This window comes from Lontra canadensis, unplaced genomic scaffold (assembly GCF_010015895.1).
Source record: "Lontra canadensis isolate GAN:19392208 unplaced genomic scaffold, GSC_riverotter_1.0 scaffold57, whole genome shotgun sequence".
Lineage (NCBI taxonomy): Eukaryota > Metazoa > Chordata > Mammalia > Carnivora > Mustelidae > Lontra > Lontra canadensis.
In genome coordinates this window covers 8,419,967-8,442,046 of record NW_022631051.1, presented here as the reverse complement: position 1 = coordinate 8,442,046, position 22,080 = coordinate 8,419,967, and the positions used below count along the sequence as shown (strand labels likewise).

At 40.5% G+C, this 22,080-nt stretch overlaps 1 protein-coding gene across 4 annotated transcripts in view; it reads left to right on the top strand.

Moving 5' to 3' along the window:
• The first annotated feature begins 4,577 nt into the window (after positions 1 to 4,577).
• PTPN2 (protein tyrosine phosphatase non-receptor type 2) overlaps positions 4,578 to 22,080 on the top strand; it is an 80,572-nt gene continuing 63,069 nt past the window's right edge. For 3 of the 4 annotated variants that reach the window (XM_032875812.1, XM_032875813.1, XM_032875810.1), the window contains exon 1: positions 4,578 to 4,683. In XM_032875812.1, coding sequence (XP_032731703.1) covers positions 4,615 to 4,683 — 69 coding nt within the window. In that variant the 5' untranslated portion in view covers positions 4,578 to 4,614. Of the gene's footprint in view, positions 4,684 to 15,615; positions 15,650 to 22,080 lie in introns of those variants that run through there. The other variant, XM_032875811.1, reaches the window with a different exon arrangement.

The window sequence follows — 22,080 nt, the reverse complement described above, 5'->3', positions numbered from 1 at the left end:
GGATCTTGAGAAAAGAGGAATTCACCCAAATCTGTAGGTATTGCAGGCAAAGTCTGATGGTGAGTGCTTGGTGTGGCTTCTTAGCCTCAAGAGGCTTTTAAAAATTGAATCTTAGGTTCCTTATGAAAAGTTCCAGCTAAGCAGCTTATATGGTCAATCACTACCTTGATGTACTTATATAAATAATCAAGCCAACTTTACTGAAATAAGATTTAGTTTGCAGATGATTCTTGCTATGGTTATCTTTGATAAAAATGAGCAAAACTGTAGAGGAAAAATTATGTTTCAGCAATATACCTTTTTGGGTACAAAATTCTAGTGCTATTAATTGTCTTTGAGATTTTGTTTTCTCATAAACTGGACTAGATCCTGCATTCTTCTAATTTACTCTAAAATTCATCTGTAACTCCTCAAACTAACATTTCTGATTTTCTCCCACCCTTTTGACTTGGAATCATTGAGAACTAAAACTGCCCTTTTCCTGAAGCCATGCAAACTAATGCTGGACAACTTGATAAAAACTTCAGAGAAATCACCATAACCATTCATGTATAGACAATTTTCATGCCTGCTGCTATGCAGGCCATTAAGAAAGACCACCAGAGACATTCAAACTGCAAATCAAGAAAATGTATCGGATTGGTACTATCTGCCCTCACTCTATCCAAAGATGCTTCAAGCTGGACATCTAGAAATCTTGACCACCAGTCTTCAGAATTCAGAAACTGGGATTCTAATCTGCTCCAATTTTAATCTTCATACCCCCGCCCATAGAAATGCCTCCTATTATTTGATTATTTGCACCACAGGCTTAACTTTGGGAGCCCACTTGCATCACCGTTTCCTGAAATGAGACAACTGTTTAACTGAACTAGCCAACTCTCAGGCCTGAGACCCTGGTTCATGGAGCTGGAGCTTAACTTGTAGACTGTGAAACTTCTTGGGGAAGTTTCAAATGTGTGAGGAAAGGAGTTCAGAAATTTGTTCAGAATAAATCCCCCAGATATGCTACTTTGACACGGGGACTATTTTCAGCTGAAGGCACTCAAGACCCAGCAGACTCAAGAAAAACTTCACCTCTCCTTAAACTACCTTAAAGAATTTAGATAGAAGGCTTGGCTCAGAAAGAGAGCTTTTACCAAGGATAACATTTTTCCTATGTGGCAGAATAAACATCTAATTACCAAATATCTGCTCTTCTTACTGTCCAGTGACTCACCCTCCTCCTATTTGAAGCCCTAGACCCCTATCCTATTGCTTAGCTCAAGATGGCATATGAGCCTCAATCACCAGGTTCATCCTTGAGTATGTCTTATGGGCTCCCATATGTATATAATTAACTTTGTTTTTCTCTTGTTAATGTTTTATGTTAATTTGATAATTAGAAACAGCCAAAGAATCCAGGAGTGAAGGAAAACTTTTTCCTTCCGAACCATCTCAGGAGATACAGTGCCTTTAGTACAAATAATCAGTTTCATTGACAGAATTTCAGAAACCAGGACCATTGTGGGGTATTTCTAGAGGAGGTTTCATGTGTTTGTAAATTACACTATGTAAAGAGAAAGGGTGCTTTGTTGCTTAATTTTCTGTTACTACAATTTCTTCTACCTCCCACAGCTTACTGTCTTTACTGGTAAAAATTTTCACTATGTATATAAGGACTTTTTTTTTTCATCCATGTATTTTAATCCTTTCAGACAGCTCTGTCTCATAGAACTTTGATGATATGTTTGCTCTGTGATACATTAGCCACTAGCTACATGTGGCTATTGAGCCTTTGAAATGTGGCTAGTACAACTGAGGAACTGAATTGAGGAACTTACTTCATGACACTTGTTGAAAATGACGACTTAGGAAGACTTTATTCACAGTGAGGGGGATCTATTGTAATAGGACCAGGGGCCACTGCAATGAGTTTTGCAGTGGTCGAGAGATTGAACTCAACTTTTTTTTCCTTCTTAATTTTTATTTAAATTCTAGTTAATATATAGTGTAATATTGGTTCCAGGAGAATTTAGTGATTCATTACTTACATATATATAGCACCCAGTGCTCATAACAAGGGCCCTCCTTAATACCTATCACCCATTTAGCCTATCCCCCACCCACCTCTCTCCATCAACCCTGTTTGTTCTCTGTCGTTAAGAGTCTCTTATGGGTTCCCTCCCCTTTTCTTTTTCCCTTCCCACGACATCATCTGTTTTGTTTCCTAAATTCCACATATGCGTGAAATCATATTTGTCTTTCTCTGACTTACTTCACTTAGCATAACACACTCTAGCTCTATCCATGTTACTGCAAATGGCAAGATTTCATTTTTTTGATGGCTGTGTAATATTCCACTGCATATCTAACTATATATATATATCTCACACATCTTCTTTAACCATTCATCACTTAGATTGAGGTCAATTTTGAATACAGACAGGGCTAATGGGAATTTATAGCCAGGGTGCAAAGTGAAGGGTCAGTGTATAGAAAATTACTAAGAGGTATTACAAAACAAAATTCAATTGAGTAAACTTCAAAGATAATATTGGCTCAATGATTCATAATCTGGGCATCATCAAATCTAGCAGATATAAATGATCTGAGGAGCTGTACAAATTGAAAGACTTACAGGCAAAAGGGGGCAGGAACAAGTTACTTATACTAGGCAAAAAGGAGATTGGTTATTGCAAGATTACTTTCCTTCAGAGGATGGCAGGGATCTATCAACAGATTACCTAACTAGGGCTGATCAGGTGACTCCTAATTAACTCATTTAAGATCCCATTTCTGGGAGAGTTGAAACAGTAATTAATTGCAGGTCTGGTACCAGGGGGCTTAGCAAGCAACTCCATTTTAGGAGTGTTGTCCTGTTTTTAACACAAAAAACATCAGGGGCATTCTGACTAAACTGATCTAATAGGATTCTTGCTGTAGGCAGGCCAGGGTGATCAGATAGCACCTGGGGGATAGTGGAAGATGAGGAACCTGATTAAGTATGAGCGTGATCAGATATTGAGAATGGTGGATTCTGGATAAACTGACTTAGTAAGATTCTTGCTAAAATTAGACAATGCAGAGAAATAGGGAAGTCCAAAAATTAATGCCTAGTTGAAAAAGTGCTCAGAGGAACCGGAGTAGAATTTGTTCAAGGAGTGAATCTTTGTCATTTCTTCTAATTTCAATTAAAATTTAAACATCCAGGTACCTGGGTGGCTCAGTCAGCTAAACCTCTGACTCTGGATTTCGGCTCAGGTCATGATCTCAGGGTCTTGGGATCAAGCCCTTAGTTGGACTCTGTGCTGAGCAGGGTTTTCTGGAAATTTTCTCCCTTCCCCCGCCCCCCACCCCAATAAATAGGGGCCTTTGCCTTCAGCTCAGGTCATGATCCCAGGCTCCTGGGTATACAGCCCGCATTGGGCTCCCTGCTCAGCAGGGACTCTCTTTCTCCCTCTGCCGCTCCCCCTACTCACACTCTCTCTCAAATGAATAAATAAGGTCTTTGGAAAAAATAATAAATAAATATCTAAAAAGAAAAAAATTAAATGTCAATATTGGGTAGCACCGCTAAAATTTTTCTAACCCTTCTCATTTTTTTTTTTAAGATTTTATTTATTTGACAGAGATTACAAGTAGGCAGAGAGGCAGGCAGAGAGAGGAGGAAGCAGGCTCCCTGCTGAGCAGAGGCAGAAAGCCCGATATGAGGCTCGATCCCGTGGGATCATGACCTGAACCGAAGGCAGAGGCTTTAACCCACTGAGCCACCCAGGCACCCCACCCTTCTCATTTCTTAGGAAGATGACATAACAAGATACTATAAGCATATGGTTTACCAACAATGAGTTCTCTTAGTCTGAAGAGGGATGATTTACATACCCAGCATGTTTGTGCTGTAAAAGATTATTTGTTCTTTTAGGTAACATTAATTTTTAAGTTGTGTGACATTTACTTAACAGCATGTATTCTCCGTAACTCCAAGAGAGGCTGCCTCTCCTTTTGCTATAGTGGCTTATTTGGCACAAAACCCTCAGGCATACACGAGCTGGCATCACGTCTGGTTTATACTCTCGGAGGGAGCTGAGAAATTTGTTTCAAAATTGGACACCGGTCTCTAAACTGACCTAGATGACGTGTAAAATAAAATGAAAATACTGCATTTAAAAAACTAAGACTAAAGAGAAAAAGAGAAATGGGACAGCAAGAAGGAAAGTCTTCCCAAGAGACTTTCTTGGTCCGTTCCATTTCTGGGAAACTCAAGGTACTGTACCTCCTCCCCAGGGCGAGTCCACTCAAGTCCAAGGAGCCGACCGCCCAGTGCCCCACTTCCCCCAACTGCAGCCTCTGGGTGGTCCCCTTGGCCCCGCCCTCTCTCCACCTGGGCGCCCTCTGGAGCACGCCTCCTCCAAACGTCCCGCCCCGCCGCCGTCCGACTTCAGGCGCCGCGAATCGGCGCGCTGACGTCCGACGCTCCAGGTACTTTCCCCGCGGCCGGCCGGGCCCGGCGTGGGGGCGGGGCAGGGCGCGGAGCGCGCATGCGCCGCAGCGCCAGCGCTCTCCCCGGATCGTGCGGGGCCTGAGCCTCTCTGCCGGCGCAGGCTCTGCTCGCGCCAGCTCGCTCCCGCCGCCATGTCTGCCACCGTCGAGCGGGAGTTTGAGGAGTTGGATGCTCAGAATCGCTGGCAGCAGCTGTATTTGGTGAGTCGCGGGCTCGCGCAGTAGCCACAGTCCTCACCGAGGACCCGGGCTCGCGCCCGCCGGCTCCCTCCCGCCTCCCCCGCCTCCTGCTCGGGGCGGAAGTGGCGGCGCGCGGGCCGCGTCAGGGGCGCGCCTGCGCCGACCGGGTCTCTGGGCCCTTCTGAAAAAAGACTTTGGGCGGGCGGGGTGCTCCTCAGGAGCGCAAGCGCAGAGTTAGTTGGAAGGCGGCTCCACAGCGGCGCCTGGTGGCGGTCGAGGACGTACTCCGCCACCCGGGGGGGGACCTGGGAGGTCGGGGGGTGGGGGTACCCGGGAGACCCGCGGGGGGTCCGAGAGTCCGTGGGGGGCCGAGAGAAGGGAAGTGAGGCTTCGGGGGACGCGGGCGGGCGGCGGGGAGACGGCTGCAGGCTTGTGGGAGTTCGCTAGCCCTGGTGGCTGACTCTGCCCGCGGATACCTTTTTCGCTGGCCAGGTGTTCTGTGGCTGAGCGGAGGCCGGCGGCGGCACCCATTTCCGAAGGCGCAGCCGGCTCTGGCCTTGGTGTTCTGGGTGGCTGCGGGGCCTCTCGAAATGGCAGTGCCTAAACCGTGGGGACGGTGGAAGCTCCCGGCGAATCAGCAGTCTTAATGTTTTCAGAGAGCCCAGAGTCTCAGCGCGTGGGTCGTCCTCCACAAACAGCTTCCAGGAACGAGAATATCTGGCTTTGGTTGTGTTAGTTAAAAGAAAGAAAAAGGGTGTTCTCCTTTAAATCTTCTTTACCGAGGAATACTTTACAGTAAGAGAGACAGATTTTATGTGTGGAGTTAAGCGAGTTTTCTAAATGTGTACACCTGTGTAGGCACCAACCAGGTCAAAATAATGAACCTTTTCATTACCCCGAAGGTGCCGTCATGCCCCTTCTTCCATCCCATAGACCAGACCACCGCTGTTCTGATTTCTTACTGCTGTGCAATAATCTTGCCTTTTCTCGAACTCAGTATGAGTGGAATCCTGAGTGTAGTTGGATTCTTTTGTGACTAGTTTCTTCACATCAGCTGGAGAACCTTTGGATTCATACAGAACTGTATCGCTTTGAAAATGATTTAGTTGTCTGTACTGTACTGCTTAATTATTAGCGTGTTATTCCCAAGATTAAATTGAGTGGTTGGTGAGTTAAATGTTGCTTCGGCTGTTCACATATGCAGAAAAAGGGGGGGGGGAAGGTTTTTCCTGTAAATCTGGATGATTCTGGGTTTCTCCCCCATTTAAATTCATTTAGTTCAAGTACAGTAAAAATTGCTTCTTTGTCATTATGATCAGAATGTAACTTTTTTTTCTTGAACACGTTAGCAGGAAGTGTAATAAATACCCTGATTCATTTGAGTACAGGGTATATTAGAACAGAGTACTAACTTTTGAGAACGCTGGTAATGGCTTTACTAATTATAGAAAATTTTAAATGCAAATTCTGGTAGGAATCTTTATGTGAGGGCCTGCCGACTTCTCCTGTTACATTTGTTTAAATAGAAGCTACTGTCTCCAAGTTGCTACTGATAAATCAAAATACAGAGTTGAGAAGAGAAAGGTGAATGCTACAGCTTAATTCAGCTTAACATTTTGGTTAAGCAGTTTGATTTTGGGGTGGTGGGGATAGCATTAATATATTTGAAAATTTAATGAAAACCGTAATTCCCTCTCACCACAAAAATGGACTTTCTTATATCCACTGAAAATGTCACATTAAATTTCAAGAAATTCAGGAAACCCTTCCATGAACTGGTTGGTGCCGAGGAATCCTTTAGTGGTTTAGTCAATGCTTTTATTATTTTTTTCATAACAGAAGAAGAAGAGCATTCCTTTGGTCAGTAGAAATCACGTAAAACATACTGGTGTTATGATAATAGTGGGTCACAAACCAAGAAAATTAGTAATGGAAAGCAAGTGTAGAAAAAGGTTTTCCTTTGACTCTAGAATGTACATTCAGCCTTACTACAAATATGTACTGAGCACCAGTGGTGTACCAGTCCTGCTCTGGGCCATTGAGATTCGGCAGAGAATGAAGCAAAATTTCTTCTCTTGGGGAGCTCACAATTCTAGGATTTGTTTTTTTTTTTTTTTTTAAGATTTTTATTTATTTGACAGACTGATCACAAGTAGGCAGAGAAGCAGGCAGAGAGAGAGAGAGGAGGAAGCAGGCCTCCCACCGAGCAGAAAGCCCGACGCGGGGCTCAATCCCAGGACCCCGGGATCACGACCCGAGCCGAAGGCAGAGGCTTTAACCCACTGAGCCACTCAGGCGCCCCGGATTTGTTCTTTTGATGGCCTCATCACAATTCGCTATTTTCGTTCATCCACTCCTAACACATCTATTATGTATCAGTGTTAGACTGAGTGCCAGCTCTCAAGGATCTAGCCCACTGGGAGTAGTAAATGGGTAAGAAGATGAAAACATAAAAGTAAGAAATGCAAAAGCTAGTTTTAAGCACAGGGTGTTGTCTAATCACCCAAAGGGGTGCACCTGGAAATTCTGGTCGTGATTCTGCAGGAGGTGTGGCCTTACCTAGTCTTGAAGGGACAAGTTGGCTAGGTGAAGAGAATAAGGGAAGAAGAATTAGTGTTCCAGAGAAGGAAGGAATGTGTGCAGAGGTACAGAGCGTAGAACAAGAGGACTACGAAGAAATTAACCTCGTGAGGAGTATGGAATGAAGTTGAGGTGCTGGAGGGATAAGGCTGGAGAGTAAGACAGAGGCTATTAGGTGCCTGTAGATCAGACTATGGAATTGGAGCTAGTTGATAGGACTCATTGAGGAATTTTAAGCCTGGAAGTACCATGCAAGATCATACTATATATTTTTTTAAATTTTTATTTTATTATTTCTTCAAGGTTTTAGTTATTTTTTGTCAGCGTGCAAGTGAGCGAGAGCACAAGCAGGGGGAGCATCAGGCAGAGGGAGAAGCAGGCTTCCCGCTGAGCAAGGAGCCCAGTGTGGGACTCAATCCCAGGACCCTGGGATCATGACCTGAGCCAAAGGCAGATGCTTAACCGACTGAGCCACCCAGGCATCCCTTTACTATATTTACTTTTTAGTAAGATTGTTCTACTGGTGTGAATGATGGGGCTCTCTGTAGGCAGGTAGTACAGGGAAGTATTCTGTTGGAATAAACCAGAAGAGCAGTGTTGACCTCCTGAACTAAGGCAGTGGCAGGAGGAATGAAGGGGAGATACTGATTTGAAGTGGTAAGGGGATAAGATGTGTTTGGTTTTGAAACTGTTCAATTCAGTTTGAGATGCCTGTAAGACGTCAAAATGGAAAGAGTTTAATATATAAATACAGACTTCAGGGAGGTCTGAGCTGTAAATAGGATTTTGGAAATCATGAGCACATAGGTGGTATTTGTGGATGAGGTCATCTAGGGAAAATATGGAGGGTTTGGAAATGCTGAAGGCCAACAACAATTAAAGGTGTAGGTAAAGAAAGAAGCTTGCAAAAAAGACTAGAGAGGAATAATCATGGAAGTGGGAGAAAATTGATTGTGGGTGTGAAAGGAGTTGATGGTGAGGAGGGTCACATGCAGCAGATGGGAAAATAAAGTCAAAACTGAAAGGGCCCATTTTAAGGGGTGGATGTCCACACCCTTATTTTTTATTATTTGGTGTTGTTTTGTTTTGTGTGAGTTGTTTTTGTTTTGCTTTGTTTTTAGAGGTGGGAGAAGGAGAGGGTGGGAGGGAGAGGGGGATAGAGAGAGAATCTTAAGCAGGCTCCATGCCCACCCTGTGTGAGGCCAGTGTGTGAGGCTTGATCTCACAACCCTGAAATCTTGACCTGAACCAAGATCAGGGTTGATGTCTAACCCACCTGAGCTACCCAGGTACCCCCAGATACCTTTAAAGATAACAATTTCAGTGGAGTACGAAAGATGCTGAGCATGGAGAAGAGAAGGTGGGAAGAAGTACAACCACGTAAATGGAGACTACCATTTAGCTACCTACCATTTACATTTACCATGTAAATGGTAGGTAGCTAAAGTGACACACAGTTATGTCCCTTCTTACTGAAAACCTTCAGTGGTTTTTTCACTGCTCATAATGTTAAATTCGGATCCTTCTGTGGCTCACAAGACCACATGGTCTTCCTCCCCATATGACTTTCTTCCCTCTTCCGTTAGGCTCTATTCCTTGAAATGTATGTGTCTGTTCTTCCCTGAGGGTTTTCATAATTGTAGCTCTCTTTGCTTTAGCACAACTTCTCCCCCTATTTTCCCCATTAACTACCTCCTACTCATTCCTGAAGTCTCACTTCCTTAGTGAGGGTCCTTCCTGCCCCTCCCCTGAAGGATATGATCCCCTGTTACATACTCCATAGTGTTCCACGACTTCCACTTTCATAGCATTGCGTTGGTTGTAATGTGCAGCAGATTATTTAGAGAACACAAATTTGCATTAAGCAAACCACTATTATTTGAGTAGGGGAAAAGTGCTTAAGTGAGCTCTCTGCTTTGTCTGTCACAAGACTGGGTGATATTTGTGTGAATTTTTTTGGCCATGCTAATTGGATTAGGAAAAGAAAGGCTTTGCTCTTGGGCAAAAGCTAGATATAACTAGAAGTTGGACTTGCTTAGTGGTGTGAGAACTTTTGCTTTACACCTTATTGAAAGTTTTGCAGGAAAGGAAAAAATGAATTGATTATTTTGAGTGTGAAACTCTTTGGCCCCTTACTCCGTTTTACCCAGTTTTGAACAGTTGCTTTTATAACATAGCTTTTGGTAATAGGAGGTTTCTTAGGAATGAGTTACGGGGTCAGAGCAGAACAGACTATAAATTTCTCTTCTGCATTGTCTCATTAGAACTTCATGCAGGCAGTGCCAATGCCTTGCACAACATCAGGCACTTAGTAGGTGCATGATAAATCTTTGTTGAATAATGACTTCTTACCAGAGAAGCCTGACTTGATGTGTTTTGGGAGAGGGGGAGGATAAGCCTAAAGAGAGAGGTTAGAAGTTGAAGAAATAGAAGGGATTACTGTTGGTGCCAGAAACCTTGAAAAGCAGGTGCTGATGGGAGCAAGAGCACATAGATGGAAGAACTGGCCTTATAAGAGCACAACTGGCAGAAGTGAGATTGCTGGAAATGTCTAATTTGGTTTGACTGACAAACTAATGAAACATTAATGTTGTCTCAGGTTAACTGCTTTTTGAGAAATGTTCATGATTGCTTTTTTTTTTTTTTTTTTGTCTGTAGTCACTGCTGATTGCTGTCTGAATCAGGCTGGGGCATGAGAAGGGCAGAGAAAGAATGAAGTTTTACGAGCTTTCAGGGAAGGGAGTGAAACTGTACGGAAATGGCAAAAAAAGAAAAAAAAGAAAAAAAAAAGAAAAAATCATCTAAGCCCTGGAGTAATGTTTCTAGTAAATGGTGGCTCAGAATTTGGTTGGCTAATCAGAGTTTAGGAACTGTGAAACTCTTAACTGGTCATTTTTCTTTATTAGAAATTAGTAGTTCAGATAACTGCCAGAGTAAGAGTCATTTGTGAATCAGCCGAGTTTTAGAAGTAGAGTATCAAGGGAAGTCTATTTTTCTAGTATTTATAGTGGGTAGCTACAGGATAAACCAAAGCTTGCTTGCTTTTTTTTTTTTTTAATTTTTAAAATTTATTTGACAGAGATCACAAGCAGACAGAGAGGCAGGCAGGAGCCGGGAGGGGGGCGCGGGAAGCAGGCTCCCTGCCAAGCAGAGGGCCCGATGTGGGGCTCGATTCTGGGACCCTGAGATCATGACCTGAGCCGGAGGCAGAGGCTTAACCCACTGTGTCACCCAGGCGCCCCAAACCAAAGCTCTCTTGTACTAAAACACTTCCTTTGCAGTGTGTATTACGAGTTGTCTGCAGTTGTTTAATCTTAGGATTAGGGGTTTCACATGGTTGCATGTGCTCTTCTCTGTAGACTCCTTAAATTTCCTTGAAAATAGCCTGCTTTCTCATATTTGGAGTCTTTGCATATGTTGGATATTTTCTATGCCTTATATATCTAGGAAACCTCTTTAAGAGTAGCCTCTGGTCTCCTTAGGCAAAGTTATGGGATTCCTGAACCTCTATATTCTTTTACTGGAGTATGAATCACATAGTGTTCTAACTGTCTACTTGTGTGTCAGGCTCTTTGAGGGGTACTTTGTTTTTGTTTCCCCACCATTTGCCTTTAGTTCTGAGACATTCACTAAACAAAAGAATCACGCTCCCCTTTTAAAATGTTGGCCCCTTGCGGCTCCTGCCTGGCTCAGTTGATGGAGCATGCACTTCTTTTTCTTCTTCTTCTTTTTTTTTTTTTAAGATTTTATTTATTTATTTATTTATTTTATTTGACAGAGAGAGAGAGAGAGAGAGCACAAGTAGGCAGAGAGGCAGGTAGAGAAAGGGAAGCAGGCTCCCTGCTGAGCAGAGAGGCCAACGTGGAGCTCGATCCCAGGACCCTGAGATCATGACCTGAGCCGAACGAAGGCAGAGGCTTAACCCACTGAGCCACCCAGGCGTCCTGAGCATATACCTCTTGATCTCAGGGTTGTGAGTTCAAGCCCTGCATTGGGTGTAGAGATTACTTAAAAATCTTAAAAATAGATAAGTAACATGTTAGCACCTTGATGTATTCCAGCCCCCTCATTCATAGCTGAGGAGATGCCTGTCCAACATGAGGTTGGGACTTCTATACAGTTGCCACCATAGCCAACAGTGACACAGATGGGACCCAAATTTAGTCCTTAGGATTCTCATTTCTGTGTTATCCCAATTTGCCATTGCAACTACTTACATTGCTTTCTCCTTAAGATCTACTTGAGATTAATGCCACTGATGGTATCATTTAAATTTTTCGTAGCAAGGAGAGAACGGAATGTGTTTTAATAGGTGGGGTCATTTGGGGATACTAACAGTATCTGGGATCCGTGGATTAGACTGAACAGTGATTTCCAAGTCCCCTGAAACTGTCTGCTAAATTGTGTGTATGTGTGGGTGTGTTTCGGTATTTTGTTTCTAGGTGATTCAGTAGCTTTTGTTCTGCTGTGGATCTCTGTGACTCCTTCATAGTTAAGGGCCACCGCTTTAAGGGAAAGCAGCCGTGGGAATGGTGCCCCTGTAGAGAATATATAACTAGAAATTATAACTGTGTTTTGGCTCTGATGTATGTTCTATAGTTACTGATACCTGCCTGCAATTGTGGAAACCCAGACAGTCACCTTTGTCCTAGGCTTTCTAGCTTGCCTTTTCCAATTTCTTGTTTTTGTTTGTTTGTTTGTTTTTTGAGGGAGGCTGCAGAGGGAGCAGAAGAGAGAATCTTAAGCAGGCTCCACACCTAGTGTGGAGCTTGATGTGGGGCTCTATCTTACAATCCTGAACTGGTCAAAATTCAGATGCTCAACCAACTGAGCCACACAGGCACCCCTCAATTTCTTGATTTTAACCGGAATCTCCAAGAACTCAAAGCTACTCCCAGATCACTACTATGCACACAATTCCCTGTTCCCAGTTGGAGACCTGTTACAGCTCTTGCAGTCTCCTGTTCTGTCTCCCTGCTTGATCACTTAGTGCTCTGTTAAAGTCACTGTTTCTTAAGGGCTGTTTGTTGGGGCTTGTTTATTTTTTTCATTTCAAAAAAATTTTATTTATTTATTTATTTATTTATTTATGAGATAAGAGCGCAATTGGAGAGGAGCAGAGGGAGAGGGAAAGAAGCAGACTCCATGCTGAGCACAGAACCCCGTGTGGGGCCTTGATCCCACAAGCCTGACATCATGACCTGAGCCGAAGTCAAGAGCTGGCCACTCAACCAGCTGAGCCACCGAGGCACCCCACAGGGGCTTGGTTTTAAACTAACTGGCATATTAGAACTTTTGTAATACTCTTCATTATTCTGGGTAGCATGCTTAGCTGTGTACTGTGTCAGTCTAGCATGTAAAATTTAAAACATAGCAGCTGATAACTGAGGAAGAAATAGGGTTCTACAGGATAATTTTAAAGAATGTGAATTCTGACTTTGTTGTTCTGAGTCGAATACTCAGATGTTCTAATTAATGATGTTCTAGCTTGCCTGGCTATTATCTGAAATAGTTGTTGAAAATGAATGTGATGCTACTTTAAATGTATTTAATGTAGTGCTAATTTAATGTTCCATTTATGGTATAGTAGTAGTAATGTTCAGGCAGTTGTTTTGGCTTAATGGTGAAATCCTTGGTTTTAGATTTTAAACATAGGGGTGCCTGGGTGGCTTGGTCAGTTAACATCTGCCTTAAGCTCAGGTCATGATCCTGAGGTCCTGGGATTGAGCCATATGTAGGCTTCTCTACTCAGCAGAAAGTCTACCTCTCCTGCTTCTGCCTGCCCATCCCTACGCCCCGTCTCCTGTCAAATAAATAAATAAATAAATCCTTAAAGATCTTAAAACATCTTTAAACGCCTTTAAAATGAAACCTGTGAACAAGAGGAATGCCTGCATACATAAAATCCTCTAAATTTTAGCATGCGATTTCAAACTGTTGGGGTTGATGACCTCTGGGAAAGAAGTCCTGGTTGAGAAACTGATTTCTGATTAGACACTTTATCTGTGAATTTCTGGTACTTTTGCAGTGTGGTATTTTCATGGTGTTCTTTTTGTCTTGTTTTTTTTTTTTAAGATTTTATTTATTTGACAGAGATCACAAGTAGGCAGAGAGGCAGGCAGAGAGAGAGGGGAAAGCGGGCTCCCTGCTGAGCAGAGAGCCTGATGTGGGGCTCCATCCCAGTACCCTGGGATCATGACCTGAGCTGAAGACAGAAGCTTAACATATTGAGCCACCCAGGTGCCCCTTCATGTTTGTTTTAATGTACTCTTCTTACTCCTTTTGCAACCAGTTTGTCTGATTTAATATGCTCTTCCTCTGTCAATTTAATTTGGTTTATTTCACTGAGCATTTATAACTTTGTTTCAGACTGCTTTCATTCCTTTGAAGAAAATCTCATACCGAATTATTTTATTCTTTCACTGTATTTGAACAGTTTTATACTCTGAAAGCTGTCAGTTCCTCTTTGTAGTTTCTAGTTGACCCTGGAACAATACAGGGTTAGGGGTGTCCACATACAAGTTTTAACTCCCTAAAACTTAGTTATTATTAGCCCACTGTTGACTGGAAGCCTTACCAAAGACATAGTTAAGATATTTTTTATGTTGTGTGTATTTTATAGTGTATTTTTATAACAAAGTGAGCTAGAAAAAAAAAATGTTATTAAAATCATAAGGAAGAGGAGGCATCTGGGTGGTTCAGTCGTTAAGCGTCTGCCTTTAGCTCAGGTCATGATCCCAGGGTCCTGGGATCGAGCCCCGCATCGGACTCCCTGCTCCTTGAGAAGCCTGCTTTTCTCTCTCCCTCTGCTGTGTTCCCTCTCTCGCTGTGTCTCTCTTTGTCAAATAAATAAAATCTGAAAAAAAAAATCACAAGGAAGAGAAAATACCATTTTGTTCAAGGGTCAACTACTTAATCGTGCTTCCAGAAATTCTTTAGATGGGTTGGACTTAGGTTGTATGGCTCCCAGAGTGTGACCACTCTGTTCCTAGTCAAGGGCTGGTATGCTGGGGTCACCTTAGAAAACTGAAGTCCCTTCATGACAGTGAGACCTGCTTCTGCATGGATTTATGTTTTAATCATTGCCTGCTTCCCTTTCTCCCTCCCTCTATCGCACTCCTACAAAACAAATACTTGCACAATGTTCTACACCTTGCTTTTTTTCCACTTAATCTGTTACTGGAAATCCTTCCATTTAGCTGTGTTCATTTTAACATTTTAATAGTATTCATTATTTAACCATTGATCTATGGGCTTGTAGATTATTTCTAGTCGTTAGCTATTAAAAAACGATGTTGCAATGAATAACCTTACAAAGAAGTTTTATCAATGTACACTTCCATCAATGGTGTAAGAAAGTGCTTGTTTCCTTATACTCTTTGACCTCTACCCAGTTACATCATCTAACTTTCTGATCTTTATCTGAGAGGTGAAAAATAGTCTTACTGTAGTTATAATTTGCAGTTTTGTTGTAATGAGTGCTGTTGAACAGCTTCTCTTTTGAAAAAGCCATTTGTATTTCCTTTCTCTTTTTAATACATAGGAGTTATTTACACATTAAGGAAGTTAAGTCCTTGTTGTATATTGCAAATATTTTTTCAATTTATTACCTTTTGGCCATGTTTGTGGTATTTTTTCATGTAGAAAATTTAAATTTTTATGAAATCTGATTTATCAGCTTTTTCTAGATTTTTGTACCATGGCTTAGAAAGACCTTGTCTAGTCTATGATTACAAAAAATTTTCTTCAGTGTTTTCTTCTACAATTTTATGGTTTCTCTCTCTTTTTTTTTTATGTTTAAATGATTGCTCAACCAGGACATTATTCTGATAAAAGAATGAGGTAGACATCCAATTAATTTTTTTTGTATAAAATATATATAACAAAATATTCCATTTTAGCCATTTTTAAGTGTACAATTCAATGTCATTGATTCCATCTATAATGTTGTGCAACCATCACCACCGTTTCCAAAACCCTTTCAGCACCCCAAATAGAAACTCTGTACCCATTAAGCAATAACTCCTTATTTCCCCCTCCTCCTGGTCACTTCTGCTCTACTTTCTATCTGTGAATTTGTCTCTTCTAGATACCTCATACAAGTGGAATCATATGTTAGTCCTTTTGTGTCTGGTTTATTTCACTTAGCATAAGGTTGTCAAGGTTGAGCTATGTTTTTGTAGCCTGTTACCAACTTCATTCCTTTTTATGGCTGACTAATTTTTTTTGTACGTATATACCACATTTTGTTTCTCCATTCATCTGTTAATGGACACTTAGGTTGTGTTCACCTTTGGACTGCTATGAATAATGCTGCTATGAACATTGCTGTGCATATAGCCATTGGAATCCTTGTTTTTTAATTCTTTTGGATTTGGACCTAGAAGTGAAGTTGCTGGATAATATGGTAATTCTTTGTTTAGCTAAACGCTTTCTTTGGTGGCTGCAACGTTTTACGTTCCCACTAGCAGTGTTTGAGGATTTTAATTTCTTTATATCCTCACAAACACTTGTTATTTTCCATTTTTAAAATTAGAGTCTTGCTAGTAGGTATGAAGTGGTTTATATTTGCATTTCTGTAATGACTAAGGATGTCGAGTATCTTTTTCCTGTGTTTATTGACTAATTGTATATCTTAGGAGAAATGTCTATTCAGGTCCTTTGCCTGTTTTTTTCCTAAGACAACTTTTTTTTAACCCCCCCCCCTTTTTTTTTAAAGATTTTATTTATTTATTTGAGAGAGAGGGAGAGCACAGAGGGAGAGTAGGAGGAGAAGCAGACTCCCTGCTAAGCAATATGGGACTTGATCTTGGGACCCTAAGATCATGACTTGAGCCGAAGGCAGATGCTTAACCAACTTAGCCACCCGGACAGCCAAGACTTCATTTTTTTTTAGCGTAGTTTTAGGTTCACAGCAAAATTGAGGGGGAGCTGCAGAAATTTCTCATGTACCTCCTGCCCCCACACATGCGGCCTTCCACATTATCAAAATCCCCCACCAGAGTGGTATGTTTGTTATAATTGATGAGCCTACATTGATATAAATATCCAAAGTCCCTAGTTTACCTTGGGGTTCATTTTTTTTTTTTTTTTTAAGATTCCATTTATCCATTTGACAGACAGAGACACAAGTAGGCAGAGAGGCAGGCAGAGAGAGAGGAAGCGAAGCAGGCTCCCCGCTTTGCAGAGAGCCTCATGCGGGGCTCGATCCCAGGACCCCGGGATCATGACCTGAGCCGAAGGCAGAGGCTTTAACCCACTGAGCCACCCAGGCGCCCCCTTGGGGTTCATTTTTGGTGGTATACATTCTGAGGCTTTGGGCAAATGTATCCATGTATCCATCATTATAGCATCATATATAAAAATCCAGTGTTCTCCCTATTCATCCCTACCCCCTTCCCCAACCCCAGTAACCATTATTGATCTTTTTACTGTCTACGTAGTTTCGCCTTTTCCAAAAATGTCATATAGTTGGAATCATACAGTAAGTAGCCTTTTCAGATTGGCTTCTTTCACTTAGTAATATGCATTTAAGGTTCCTCCATGTCTTCATGGCATGGTAATTCATTTCTTTTGAACACTGAATAATACTCCATTGTCTGGATGTAACATGGTTTTTCCATTCATCTGCTGAAGGACATCTTGATTGCTTCCAAGTTTAGACAGTTGTACGTAAAGCTGCTTTGTCCGGTTTTTCTGTGGACATAAGTTTTCACCTTCTTTGGGTAAATAGCAAGGAGTGCAATTACTGGATCATATGGTAAGAGTATGTTTAGTTTTGTGAGAAACCACCAAACTGTTTTCCAAAGTGGCTGTACCATTTTGTATTCTCACTAACAATGAATGAGAGTTATTGTGCTTTATATCCTTGTGAACTTTTGGTGTTCCCATTGTTCCAGATTTTGGCCATTCTAATAGATGTCTGTGTATTTTTACATTGTTTGTCCTTTTGTTGTTGAATTGTAGGAATTCTTTGTATGTTGTGGTTATTAATCCCTTGTCAGATACATGATAGGCAAATATTTTTTCCCAAGCTGTGTGTTTCCTTTTAATTGTGTATTGTCATTTGATGAACAGAGATTTTAATTTTGATGAAGTCCAGTGTATTTTATTTTTTTTTGTCACCTGTGCTTTTGGTGTCATAATTTAAGAAACCATTACCAAGTCTAAGATGATGACTTTCAGTGCCTGTGCTCTCTTCCAAGAGTTTTATTGTTTTACCTCTTATATTTGGTCTTTGATCCATTTTAGTGAATTTTTGTATGGTGAAAGTCCGCTTCATTTTTTTTGCATGTGGATATCCAGTTTTCCCAGCATCACTTTTTGAAAGACTTTCCACATTGAATTTGCTTGCTTGTTGAAAATCAAATGACTATAGATCTGAGAGTTTATTTCTGAACTTTGTATTCTATTCCATTGATCTCTGTGACTGTTTTTATGCCATACCACACTGGTACAATTACTATAGCTTTGCAGTAAGTTTTGTAATGGGGAAGTGTGAGTCCTCCAACTTTGTTACTCTTTTTCAAGATTATTTTGGCTATTCAGGGTCCTATGAAATTCCATATAAATACTGGGATGAGGTTTTCCATTTCTGCATAGTTGTCACTGAAATTTTGATAGAGATGACACTGAATCAGTGTATCACTCTAGGTAGTTTTATATTCTTAGTATTTAAATCTTCCAGTTCATGAATACAGGATTTCTTTGTATTTATTTAGGTTATCCTTAATTTCAGCTATGTTTTGTAGTTTCCAGTATACAAATCTTTCACCTTTTTGGTTAAGTTTATTCAGAACAATTCTTTTTGATTCTGTTGTAAATGGGATTGTTTTCTTAATTTCCTTCTTTGGCTTCATTGCTGGTGTATAGAAATTCTGACTTTTGTATGTTGATTTTGTGTTCTGCAGCTTTGCTGAATGTATTAACTCAAGTTTTTTTTGGTTTTTTTTTTGCGTGGGTGGGTGAGTTCTTTAGGATTTTCTACATATAAGATCACGTCATTTGTGAATAAAGATAGTTTTACAACTTCCTATCCAATTTGAATGCCTGTTTATTTATTATAGCACAGTTACTCTGGCTAAAATTTCAGTACTCCGTTGAATAGAAGTGGTGAAAGTGTGGGATGCCTGACTGGCTCATTTGGTAGAGCGTGTGATTTTTGTTCTTGAGGTTGTGAGTTTGAACCCCAGGTTAGGTGTGGAGATTACTTAAAAATAAAAATTTTAAAATAAATAAATAAAATCCTGGGGGGTGGGGAGAAGTGGTGAAATTGGGAATCCTTGTCTTGTTCCTGACCAGTTTTTTTTTTTTCCCTAAATAATTGCCTGCTTTTATCATACCGTTTGCTGAATATCTCATCCCTTTTTCCTCCCTCATCCTGCCATTTAGAGTACCATCCTTATAATTTGCAGAATTCCTTTATGTGTATTGGGTGAATGGAGCATGAACAAATGCCTGTATAATCTCATCTCTATGCTTGTTCATCCTCATTTCTTGCATTTTCCTCTCTTGTGCACCACAAATTCTGTGCTGCTTATAATTCTTGCAAGACATCAGTTATTCATTCTTTCTTTTGTTTATTTATTTATTTTTCATTTGTTTATTTTTATGTACTTTGGCATCTTAATGACTTGGCGCAGGCTGTTTTGTCTACTTAGACCTGTCATTCTCTACTTGTTTATGTGGCATACTCCTGATTCTTCTTCTTTTTTTTTTTTTTTTTTTGGTAAGTCTTCATTTTAAGTTTCTGCACCCAATGTGGGACACGAACTTAACAACCCAGAGATCAAGAGTTTCATGCTTCACCAGCTAAGCCGGGCCAGCACCCCTCCTGGTCATCTTTTGGGTCTATTCATGCACAGTGCTCTTTACACCCCGAGGTGAAAGTAAATCTACTTTCCATGTTTATTTTGTATATTTCTGTGTGTGTGTGTGTGTGTGTTTATTTGAGGTTTTATTTATTTATTTGACAGAGTGCCCAAGCAGGGGGAGGGGGAAGGGAAGAAGCAGGCTCCCTGCTGAGCAGGGAGCCCCATGCCATGTGGGACTCCATTCCAGGTCCCTGGGATCATGACTTGAGCCAAAGGTAAATGCTTAACAGCTGAACCACACAGGCATCCCTCTGTGTTTATTTTAAATGTGAGCATACTTTTCTTATGGCACTTACGATAGTCTTAAGGAAAATTCTGAGGTCTGAGTATAAAAAAAGAGAAGATTGTTAGATACAGTGGTACAAATAGCCGTAAACATTGACAACAGGAACAGTGATAGATCATGAGAAATGGATATAATTTTTCAGGTTCTTAATCCCATGCAATAGAGGCTTTTTTTGTTGTTCTTACTTATTATCGAAATGACCAAAATGCAGTGATAAGAAGAAAAATCTACATTATTATTTGGCACCAGAGAAGGGTCTTATCCATATACTTGGGACTTAGAGGGTTTTGTTTTTGTTTTTTTTTTTCTTCCAGTTTTCTTGAGAAATGACTGATATACATATATACATCACTGCTTACATTTAAGGCGTGTACAGCATGGTGATTTGATTTATATGTATTGTAAAATGATTACCACATAGGTTCTGCTAACATCCATCTTCTTATATAAATAAAATAAAAGGAAAAGACAGGAAGGAAAACAGTTTTCTCCTGTGAGGAGAACTTTTAGGATTTAATCTCAGTAACTTTTCTCTGTATCGCATAGTAGTGTTAAGCTCTAGTCATCCTGTTGTACATTTCCTCTGTAATACTTAATTTACTTATAACTGGAAGTTTGTATCTTGACAAGTTTCCTTCAATTCCAAGACTTAGGGGATTTTGATATAAAACAGTGTGAGCATCTACAAAAGCTTGGGTGAAAGTTGATGCCTGCACTTTCTGTGAAGATGAACAAACAAATGTTAGACATATGGAAAGTTCAACACCTCAAGAAAGTGAGACTGGTTGGATCATTTAGAGCATGTGGAATAGTATATGAAATAGGGAAAACTGAAATTCAGATTCCCAAAACAAGAGCAAGTTATAAAAATAAACCTAGAACAGGAAGGAGTTCTTAACTTATAAAACACAATTGTTGAAAAAAAACTTAAGGTTCACTAGCAAAATAGTGCAGAATACCAAGTTAACATGAGAAAAATCTGAATTCAGGAAAGAGATATTTAAAGTGAAAATTATGAGAGAACACTTAAAACACATAAAAGTCTCAAATCTCTGTCTTAGGTGGTTCTGAAAGAGAACAGAGGACCCTGAGATGAAGCAGGGACCAAAGACATAAATGGAAGAGTGTTTCTGAGCTGAAGAAAGCCTTGAATTTCAAGATTAAAGGGGACCACAAAGTCTTCACCAAGAATATATTAAAAAAGCATAAAAACCTAGGTGTGTCTTGAATTTTCCAAGTAACAGGATAGAAGACAAAACCCTGTAACGTAGGGTTGTGTCTTCTAAGTTATGTTGAGAGAAGAACCTGTCACTTTTGCATCAGACTTATGCACTCTGACATTGTATGCCAGAAGATAATGGAGAAATGTCACCCAAGAGCTGAGAGAAATGGAATAGGTATAGAACGCAGGTTTGGACAGTGAAGCCAGGTAAACTCTAGAGTTAACGTTAAATAATTGTAAATACAGTTGTAAACCTTACTGCAAGTGGTAAGAAATTAATTTTGAAATAATTGAAAGAGTAAAAAATATGGATCCGAAGTTCTAGATTATTTCAAGAAAATATGGAGGATTGGGCTGTAGGAAGAAGGAAGTGAAATATATGATAATTGTACTATAGATTTTATCAGTAGGGATTTTTTAAAAAGATTTTATTTATTTGAGAGAGGGAGAGGGAGAAGCAGGCTCCCTCCTCTTGGGGCTTCATCCCAGGACCCTGAGATCATGATCTGAGCTGAAGGCAGACACTTAACTGACTGAATCACCCAGGCACTCCTACCAGTAGGGATTTATTGATAGATGCTTTCACATTAGTAGAAAAATACAAGTTCAAACATGGCTTTTACAAAATTTTAAGACTGATTCCCAATAGAATAGGAATGATACTTTTACTTCTAAATTACTAGAGGGAAAGAGGAACAAAGAAAACTTGATTAATACAGAAAAAAACGGGGAAAAGGAAATAAGGAAGCATAACATATAGAAAACAGCAGCCATTGCAAATCATTTTTGGGTAAAAGAAGAAATCAGTATGCCATTAGAGACTCTAGAAAATAATGAGATGACACTCTTCTAAGCTTAATGGGATTTGACCAGTCTCTAAAGCAAGAAGGAAAGAAAAGGATATTAGTGGGCTAAGCAAGCATTTCATTCAAGCTAGAAAAACAATAAGGTAAAATAAAGCTTTAGAAGGGCAGATTGAATACAAAGGAAAGATAAAAATAGATGAGTAAGCATCTTCCCTTCCCCTTCCAAATAGGCAGCTTAATTTTACTTAGGATTATAATCCTAAAATTCTAATGATATTATGAGGTATTATCTAGAGAGACAGTTAGAATACCATTCCCAAATTTATTTTGGGACTGTAAAGATGGTCAGTATGAGGGAGTGTAATACTATGAAATCCATCCTCATTGATTAAGGGAAAAAAAAGTGTCCTATTGAGATCAGTTAAAACAAAATTTTTTTTTTAATACTTAAGAATAAATTAAGAAATGTGTTGGGTTTGGGGTACCTGGGTGGCTTAGTTAAGTATCTGATTCTTGATTTCTGCTCAGTTCGTGATCTCAGGGCCATGGGATTGAGCCCCATGAAGGCGGCTCCATGCTTAGTGTGGAGTCTGCTTGAGATTCTCTCTCTCCCACTCCCCCTTCTCACTTGTGTGTGCAAACACACATTCT